Below are 9,655 nucleotides of genomic sequence, written 5' to 3'. Positions count from 1 at the left end.
AGTTGCTTCTTAAACACACAACTCCACAGAACTTTGTCACTACACAGGTTTGATGCTTTGATACACCACAAGTCTCCGTCGGCCAACAGAAAAGAGAAGCAGAGTGCTCAGATTATGCAGAAGTCTGAGGTGATCCTTGAGGTAATTCTGGGTTGGAGACAGGCAGCAATGTTAAAATCACCTGGGACTGTTTCAGAACCTAGACCAGGCATTAAACCATGTACACTGAGACCATCAAAATAATATGAAACATGACATATCTTATAGCACTTCTATTACACTGATTCACATGTCTGTCACAAGAGTCTGGTGATAATGACTATTTGGCAGCTTCACAGTGCTTGACCCTTAAGGCCAGAGGTAAACATGGGGTCATTCATTCTTGGAGAGTAAAGACAATGGACCAAATTGTCATTTGGAGCCTTGAGTGTGAGTTAATAAGTAAAACAGAGACAATTAGGAAATCCTTCAGACAAATCACCTTGGAATCTTACAGGCTGGTAGCAGTAGCACCCTGTTGTTTGGGGTACAGTCAGAGACATTGATAGGCCTACAGTATATTAGAAGCATGTGCAAAGTGATGCTTCCAGCACACACATTACACTCTGGTATTGAGGTGCTGTACAGTATGAAATGGCATGAGACAGGGTTGGTATAAAGTATGTGACTGGTGTAAACATAGTTGGCTCGTCATTTCACAAAACCACATCTACGAAATGGAAAGACTGGAGAATGCAGATGGGTGCAGCTCACATGATCTCTTCCTGAATGTGGACAGAGACTAAGGAAATGGTACCTTGGGTGTGTAGAGTGATGTGTTTTACTCCAGAAATAAGGCCCCATATGCAAAAAAAAACTTTTTTCAACTTAAAGGGGGCTTGCATACCCACAGTCCACATTTAATCGTTTGTGGCCAGATGATTAAGAGGGTCAGCAGCACTATCATGTTTCTGGCCGTACACCTGGCTGACACACACACACACACACAAACACAAACACAGGGATGCCTGCAGGGGTGACAAAGGGGTCACTTGTCCCGGGCCCAAGAAGAGAAGGGGCCCAGAATTGGATCCTCATTACATTGTATGTATTGGGTTTGGGGCACTTTCAGATGTTTTTGTCCCGGGGCCAGCCAAAGCTGTCAGCGGCCCTGCGCTCGCTAGCACACGCACACGCACACGCACACACACATGCACACACACACACACACGCACAGGGTGTGATACCTTAAAAACCATACAAGACAGACAGGTTTGTTTGGTTTTGGTTTGTCATCTCACTCAGGTGGAAAGCACCTTTCAGATGTATGATTCCAAGCTCTAAGGTCAGCTCTTTGACCCTACCCCTAGCCCCAAACATTGCTCAACAGAAAAAGTAAACAGCATACATCACGTCGCATCACATGTCACCAATTGGCCCGGGAGAGACACTGCAGTGCTGCTGAAGACCAGGCAGGGATTGGAGTGAAGGCTAACCATGGCGGCCTCAGCTGAGGTATGGAGTTAAAACTAATTTTGTGACTTTAATGGTTGCCTTCTGTTATGAAATGCGAGATTCAAAATTCCAAGATTCATTTATTGGTCCTGAAGGAAATTAGTCTGGGGATACCCAAACTGCATTATTCAGTGCATACTTAAAAAAGGTTTAAAATTAAAAGTTGGAGTAAAAAAATTAAATAATAATCTGAATGTGTTGTGTAGAGTGTGGGGCATACATTTCATTCAATTTTGGAATGGTAGGAATCACCTAATGTGCCAGATTGCTTAAACTAAATGTTAACCCACAACTCCTAATCTGATATACTGTACCAGTGGAGTTATGATCATCTGACTAAATTCTGTCCTTATTTTTTTTAAGGGTGTAGAGTTTGTGCGAACAGGCTATGGGAAAAATCTGGTGAAAGTTTTGTACATAAAGCGCGAGGGGACATTTCACTACATCACAGAGCTGAATGCCAACGTGGAGCTGACGTTGATGACCAAGAAAGACTACCTGGCAGGGGACAACGCTGACATCATTCCTACAGACACCATCAAGAACACTGTGCATGCTCTGGCCAAGCTTAAAGGAGTAAGATTTTGCATGTCATGTCAACCAATACCCTGTTAATAATAGCTATAAGTCTTTTTGGATATAAGCGTCAGCAAAGTGTGATGTAATCAATTATTATGCATGTCACCTGGTTAAAAAAATCAAAATATGTTGGTGTACAGGAAATAAAATGGAAAATTGTTTGTTTTTTTTTGAAGGTTAAAACAATAGAGGAATTTGCACTGGATATCTGTGAACATTTCCTAACAGCCTTCAAACATGTCAGCAATGCAGCAGTGTACATCCAACAGGCACCATGGAAAAGACTGGAGAAGGTAAAAGACCGTTTGTGTTGCACATACTATACATATCATTTAGTGTGCAATTTTCTCAGTAATTATTAGCATTATTGACCACAGTGTGTTTGGGTTTCCTGCAGAATGGATTGGAGCACGCCCACGCCTTTATCTTCAGTCCTGATGCATGGCATTTCTGTGACGTGACGCAGGCCCTCAATGGTGAGAGACTCTGGTGTGAATAAATCAGTGCACTTTTCACTTTTTTGTCAGTGCATGCACAAAGATCAATGGGGTACCTGATTTAATATTGGTTATTAGTAGTGTTGCACGGATACCATTTTTTGGCCCCAATACCGATACCTTGCTGTGCAGTATCGGCCGATACCGATACCACCCTATTTGAAATGTATATATGTGAAGGGCTGTAGTGCATACTACTTGGATGTAAAATCGTTGCATGGCTTTGTCAGGCTGCTGCCTACCTTTGTGAAACAGGGAAAAGACTAATACAAGTCAATCCAGCAAAACGTTTTATACTTTTAAAATACCTCTATGAAATTCAAGGCTGTTTAAGTGTCATACAAGCACCTGTAAATGGTATCGGTGCCCTATTTGTTGGTACTCGCCGATACCGATACCACCATTTTAGTACCCATCCACCGATCCTGGTATCGGTATCGGTGCAACACTAGTTATTAGTTTGACTTGCTTATCCATATTTACAAGTTCTACAATCTGCCTTGCACTCAAAGGAAGATCCAGAATCCGCTTGTAACCTTTCTACATGCTTAGCAACTTGGCTGTACCGTGTAGGGCAGTGGTTCCCAACCTATGGGTCGGGACCCACCTTATGGGTCGCCAAAGATCCACAGGGGGTCGCGGAGCCCTCTTGATTTTAAGGGGTTTAATTTTAAATATATATAGACCATTTTGAATAAAAGACAAAGCATTTAACTAATAAATGCATTGAAGCAACCCATTGTAAGTGCTACATTAAACATTTATATTTGACCAAAGACGAATTGAGGAATAAAATAACTAAAACTAGTTTTCGCAGGAAACAGAGGGCATCTTGTGACTCCGTCTCGTGCGGGCGCTCGCGTGGTTGGGTCACCAAAGCATACAATAGTGAAAACCTGGGTCCCTTAAGAAAAAGGTTGGGAACCACTGGTGTAGGGCACTGGGCCACTACATTGGCGACTTGAGTGATTCCTGCCCTTGAGTTATTTGCCAGTCCTTCCCCATCTCTCTCTCCTCAGTCATTTTCTGTCCCTCTCTCACTATCCTATCTAAATTAAAGTTAAAAAAAAGAAACCCCACAGCAACTTTACTTAGTAGGTCAATGCATTCACATTCTCAACCTCTTACACACAACATTATTCGTCATATAGCCTACACAACTTTCCCATTATGACCATTAGCTGAGAAATACTATACAAAATGGCAAATACTGTACTTCTTTCATAGGAAATCCTGTGATTCACGCTGGAATTAAGGACATGAAGGTCCTGAAGACCACCCAGTCGGGCTTTGAAGGTTTCCTGAAGGACAGGTTCACCACGCTGCCAGAGGTCAAGGACAGGTGCTTCTGCACGTCTGTCTATTCCAGGTGGCGCTACAACACAAGCAACGCGCCTTTTGCCGATGCTTGGTGAGTGGCCCCATGGATACGTATTAGATGTTTTATTACATATGGGACAAAATGTTCTATTGTCATGTACTCATAAATATGTTTCCTGAGCAATGACAAGTTTTTGGGCTCAAAAGTCCCCAAAAGAAAAAAAAGGTTGTAAAGGGCTGGGGGAACATACCTGAGGATGAATTAATTAATTAAACCATCAGAGGTCAGCATTTTACAGACTGTGTAACAAATGCAGAGAATTCTAATGCAAGGAAACCAAAAGCATGAGGACTGTGTTTTCTTTGCAGGAATATTGTCAGAGACACGATAATTGAGAAGTTTGCTGGGCCATACGACCGTGGGGTGTACTCGCCATCTGTCCAGAAGACTCTGTATGAAAGCCAAGTCATGGTGCTAGACCGTGTTCCTGAGGTAAGCTTAAAAATTGAATGTGTGAATTGAAAATGAAAGGCTGATTCAATGAAGTCAAATAACTAAACAAAACCTGAACCATCTATAATGTTTAACAACATGCACTGAGGCGCATCCTTACCATGTTAACATTCTAAAATGTGGTCTTATTTTCTTCCAAGATTGAAGAAATTGAGATTGTTATGCCCAATCAGCATTACTTCACCATCGACATGACAAAAATGGGCCTATCAAACAAGGATGAGGTATGTGAATGATTAAAACCTTAAATTGTACCACATACATACTGTAGCTATTATACTGTATCCTATACCTATGTATGAAGCAAGTTGTTGAAATTCTTATACATTTCTTTTGAGTCTGATATCACCAACTCTGCCAAAGTGGATTTTAGTCAACAAAATAAGATGCATTATACTGCTGAGACATCAATGCACGAGATGCAATAAAAGTGGAAAATAAATTGCACCAATTTCATTATCTTTGCCATGTTGACAACTGATAAAAATGCACGCGAGAGACTGAACGGTTATAAAATACCATGACCACAAGCTGTCCAAACTCTGATGTCCAGCATGTGCACAGCAAGTAGGCCTATCTTCAAATAGTCAGGCGTACAAAGGACGTCAAGCACAGCCTTTTGGTGTACATTGGAGCCGCTTAAACATCACAAATATCTCCCTCGAACAACAAGAAAGCAATCAACGGCTTGTTGCTGGAACAGGACTCTAAGCCTGACCTCTGTGTCCATGTACTGTAATGAGTAACGACACAAGTCAAAAATCAATAGCATTTCTGCAACTACTGCACTCAGTTTCCATCTCCAAGTGTAAACATTTGGATCAAGGTCGTAACGAGAGATCACTTCATGTTTAAATGTGAACCGTATAAATGTGAAACATGTATTTTCTACAGGTTCTACTGCCCTTGGATAGTCCGTCCGGAAACATCACAGGAACTGTGAAGAGATCACGGGCCAAACTTTGATGTGATCAACCTTGCTACAACATTTTGGGATGTTTACCAACTCAAAAGACAGCTGGAATTCTGTAGATTATCAAGAGTAGTTATCTTGTTCTAAGCCAATAGCTACGATGATAGTAACATTGTAATAAAGACAATTACATCACGTGAAATAGATTTCATTTATAGCGCTTGTGCATTTGCAAAATCATCACATTTGTAGTCATATCAAAACACATCATTAACTGAGGGAACTGAGGGAAGCTTTCAACACTGTAGCCAACAGAAGGGGACCACACATTCAAACCAAACTGTACCAAGCACACAGGTATTGCCAACTGAAATAAAATTATACAACAGCATGATTTACCTCAGATCTTTTCTTTCATCACATAGCACATGAATGTCTGCATTATGCAAATTTTGGACTTAAATATCTTAAATTAAGTGACCCATGTTCCGATGCACATAATAGCCCATTACATACTTAAAAACAAAATCAAACCAATGGATGTATCAATTCCATGTTATAGCCACCATATAAAGTACTCATCAAACATAAATTAGCACCACTTATCTTGTCTTACCATATATCACTTATCTATATTTTCCACTGAATTCTTATAAGATATGGCTTTCACTATCTACCAAACAGCATGTAATGCACCTTTGTATAAAAAGTAGAAGAGCACCCGATTCAGACTATTTACAATTAAATAAGGGACATGGCCACTCCCAGACCCAACCAGTTTGGAGGAAACGCCATGCATTGATTCATGACAACAACACAACGTGCAATGAAGTGCCTGACTTTAAGGTGTCACATTAAAACACAAATGCTGCCGTCTCTCTCTCCCTCTCTCTCTCTCACACACACACACACACACACCCACACACACACAATAAATAAAATAACCACAACAAACACAACTTAATAAAATAAACAAGCAAGTCAATATTTACATTTTTTTCTAAAGACCCAAAGAGAGGAGATTAGCAGCATAGTTAACACTGCATGTCCCACATTAAAATATCCACCACCAGTCCTTGTCCAATCACACTTGACGGCACATTTCCAGGAAGGCTGTCAGTGTTGTGTGTTCATCAGATACTTGTATGTCTTCCCACATGATGTAGTAACAAGCAGAAGTATCTTCTCTAACCCTGTAGCATCCAGATAAAGATTCCAGATCACATGATTGTCTTCTCCTCTTCGTACTGTGCCTCCTCCTGGTGTTACGACACATTGGTCTTAAGATGCTGCGTCTGCAAGGGCTTGACGTGGTACTCGTAGATCTTCAGTGCTGGTCCCAGCTTGATTGACAGGCCCGTCAAGACGTCGTTGCGAGTCATAAGCAAGAGGGACTTGCCATCAATCTCCTGAAGGAAGAAACCATTTTGAAAACTTTAGAAAAAAAAAAGGGCGAAACAAAAACAATGTATATGTAACAACATATTACACATACTGTAGGTCATATTAAATTACATGCACTTTTCAAGACACACAAAAACACTTTGGGAGAGCAAGCTCATTTAATTCCTCCATTTTTTGTCTCTGCACTGATGTCAAAACTTTTCTCGACCCTGACCTGGTCCTGAAAAGCCGTCGCTTGTTCCTCAAATCCAGTAGCTTTGAAGTAATTGACCACATCAGCGACGGCCCACTGGGCGGGATCAGGGAGCTGACCATTTTCAACAGTGCTGTCAATCAAACAAAAAGGAAAATGAATCAGACCTGGGTAGACAGTAATACTACCATAGACACACGGTTGGCCTAATCAGTATGTCTATGGATATCACAAGAAGTGTTGATACAGGAGCATATGAAATGGATAGGGAAGAACTCTACCTTTTGATGTCCACTGAACCATTTGCTTTTGTCTCCATGGTCACCAGAGGGCAAGAGAAGTGGATGAGCCGGTCAACTAATTTACAGCAGTTCTGTAATGACAAAGAAATCCATTCATATAAATGTGCAGTAGAACTAAGTGCACATCAACACCTTCCAAAGGGTCTGAAACTGAAACCAAAACACTCGTAGTAGAATAGTAGGCTAATGTGTGTAAAATGTCCAGTTACTAAGCAACATAATTGATGCCTAGCTAGTTCTCGGCTGAGTAGTAGAACTAGGCCTAGCGTATTAGATCTTTTTTTTGTAACACAAGCCCTTCCCATCATATGACTAAAACGTGCAGCCTCGAAAAGATGATGGTAAAAATAGAATGCAAATAGTATTATTCAAAGTACATGCCTACAAAAACATGTTCAAAGGAAATTGTTGGGACGGGCCTACACGGACACATTGTCGTGTTTCTTTAAAACAATGTAACAGCAATGTAATACTCTAGTTGTTACAATAATGTAGGCTAACAAAAGGATCATTTTTGATACAATGTGTAATTGATGGCAGAGACAGACACTTCACGCGGCACAGCTCAATTTCTTCACGTCAAGCTAGCTTTCACAACTTTTCATAATTGTTATGGTTTTAAACTGTTGCTTTTCTCCTTATTTGAAGCACATCACAATGACTGAAAAAGATGGTGACTAGCAGGAAACGTTAATTTAGGAGAGACATTAACAGGATACATATTTTTCCTCAACCTCACGGTTGCAATATTATCGTTAGTTATTATTATCAAATAACACCGTATGACTTTTAGGTGGTCATTGTTTGCATGAAGCCACCGTTAGTTCTAGACCCAAATGAGGGTTCTTGAGTTGAAGTAGGAACTATTTTAGCTTCGGTGAAGTAGTGGCAGGGGCCAACCAATCCATTGATTTTTTTGAATGCTCTGCCAGTTTGCATTGCAAAGATATAGATAGCGTGCCTGCTGTCGTTTTGCGCAGGGGAGTATCTCTGCCTTTCTAACATTTTGACAGATTGATGTAGTGTAGTGTGATGAAATGTAGTGTGTGCTAGCACCTTGCTGAACTAACTTGAGATGCACATCACTGCAAACTGCCTAGTGGCCAGCTGCCATGGCTAACCAGTTAGCCAATACTGGCTAGCCAAATAGCTAACACAATTAATCAGACGTCATCCATCATAACTTTTTTGACAAGCACACCAGTTTAAGACATCTCTGCTGCTTCATGTAATAACCTACATTGGCAAATGGTGCTCGACAGAATGCTTCTCTCTTTTACCGAACCAACTATCATTGGTAAACGTTAGTATGATGGCTAATGGTTTGTTCATCTTTTCACTTACCGTTCATACTATTCAGCTCAGCTGTTCATTACATCGGAAACTCTGAATGACCAACTGTCACAATAACGAAAAAGATGAATGCGTCCTTGCAAAGTTTACAGAGGTGTTGCTTGCAATGCGTTCATCAGTAAAGATACTTCATAAAAATCGTAGTTAGCCTGGGTGGTACTACAGCAGTTACCTCGCCAGATTTCAAAATACAAACTGGAATGTTAACCCTTTACATGCCGAGCAGAAGATTAAATTACCTACTGTAGTTCTATGTATTTCCCCATTCAAAAAGGACTGTTTGAGATCGGACATATTAGGCCCACGGACGGTACCCATTGTGGATGGTGTCCTTTCAAAATTAAATGAATTGTTTATCCTCCATAATAATGCAATATAAATTGGGTGTCGAAATACTTGCAATGCTTTATCACAGGATACAGAATAATTCATAATAAAGACGGGCATAAGTTACTTTTATATGCACAATTGTCACTTTCTTCATGGCACATCAGATTGTTTTGTTGATGATGAGGCAGGCCCTAAACTAGGGGTGGGGAGGGGCCACGTCACATTCCTCCAAGGGCTGTAAAAGTCCTCCGAGGGCTGTATGAACACAAACCAGGATTTCCCCCTGCCTGCACTTCAGGCTTATATTGAGGGCAACCACCTTTGAAACAGACCCCGATTTCTCTAGGTCCCCTGAATATAGCTTAATTGTTTTGCCAATTGAATTTCTAAGATTCCTTTACAAAATATGTCATGTTTCATATGAAACTGCATAACATTAAAATTATATTGGGGGCCGGATAAAACAGCTTCAAGGGCCGCAAATGGCCCTCGAGACATAGGTTCCCCACTTCTGCCCTACACAATACAATTGTCGATCACTTAAAATGATATTGTCCCATTTTTTGAAATAAGCTCATATTACATATATCCTTGAGTTAAATAATTGAGTTTAACCTTTCTTCTGTACTTTCAACCGTTCTCTGAGTACGGTAGTGCAAATTTTACCTCAAAGCTAGCAGTTAACATTGACTCCTATGAGACCAGTTAGCCGCCAGCTGGTCTCCTAGGACTCAATGTTAACTGCTAGCATAGAGT

At 40.7% G+C, this 9,655-nt stretch overlaps 2 protein-coding genes across 3 annotated transcripts; one reads left to right on the top strand and one right to left on the bottom strand.

The window, feature by feature from the left end:
• Positions 1-1,388: 1,388 nt before the first annotated feature.
• Positions 1,389-5,708, top strand: uox (urate oxidase). The gene is made up of 8 exons (XM_063201739.1): positions 1,389-1,494; positions 1,858-2,070; positions 2,250-2,366; positions 2,471-2,549; positions 3,798-3,981; positions 4,260-4,383; positions 4,545-4,628; positions 5,299-5,708. Exons 1-8 carry the CDS (start codon positions 1,477-1,479, stop codon positions 5,368-5,370), a joined length of 891 nt encoding a protein of 296 aa, XP_063057809.1. The 5' UTR covers positions 1,389-1,476; the 3' UTR covers positions 5,371-5,708.
• samd13 (sterile alpha motif domain containing 13) lies at positions 5,515-8,846 on the bottom strand. 2 transcript variants are annotated; one of them, XM_063201740.1, is made up of 4 exons: positions 8,561-8,846; positions 7,196-7,287; positions 6,936-7,047; positions 5,515-6,726 (listed from the first exon to the last, which is right to left on the bottom strand). In XM_063201740.1, the coding sequence occupies exons 2-4, from the start codon at positions 7,231-7,233 to the stop codon at positions 6,583-6,585; spliced, it is 294 nt and encodes a 97-aa protein (XP_063057810.1). In that variant the 5' UTR covers positions 7,234-7,287; positions 8,561-8,846; the 3' UTR covers positions 5,515-6,582. The 2 variants fall into 2 exon arrangements, with proteins under 2 accessions (XP_063057810.1, XP_063057811.1); XM_063201741.1 differs by lacking the exon at positions 8,561-8,846 and adding an exon at positions 8,273-8,290.
• Between the last annotated feature and the right edge of the window lie 809 nt (positions 8,847-9,655).

The sequence above is a fragment of the Engraulis encrasicolus genome, chromosome 6 (genome assembly GCF_034702125.1).
Source record: "Engraulis encrasicolus isolate BLACKSEA-1 chromosome 6, IST_EnEncr_1.0, whole genome shotgun sequence".
In the NCBI taxonomy this organism is placed as follows: domain Eukaryota; kingdom Metazoa; phylum Chordata; class Actinopteri; order Clupeiformes; family Engraulidae; genus Engraulis; species Engraulis encrasicolus.
Note: the sequence above shows the minus strand (reverse complement) of the source record. Positions and strands in the feature narration are given on the sequence as shown.

Bases quoted from the DNA above. Each gene is read 5' to 3' on its own strand.
- uox (XM_063201739.1), top strand. The intron at 3,982-4,259 runs GTGAGTGGCCCC...TTTTCTTTGCAG, and splicing joins GCGCCTTTTGCCGATGCTTG to GAATATTGTCAGAGACACGA. The intron at 4,384-4,544 runs GTAAGCTTAAAA...TTTTCTTCCAAG, and splicing joins TGCTAGACCGTGTTCCTGAG to ATTGAAGAAATTGAGATTGT.
- samd13 (XM_063201740.1), bottom strand. From the start codon at position 7,233: ATGGAGACAAAAGCAAATGGTTCAGTGGACATCAAAAG. The intron at 7,048-7,195 runs GTAGAGTTCTTC...TTTGATTGACAG, and splicing joins GGTTCAGTGGACATCAAAAG to CACTGTTGAAAATGGTCAGC. The intron at 6,727-6,935 runs GTCAGGGTCGAG...TTCTTCCTTCAG, and splicing joins CGACGGCTTTTCAGGACCAG to GAGATTGATGGCAAGTCCCT.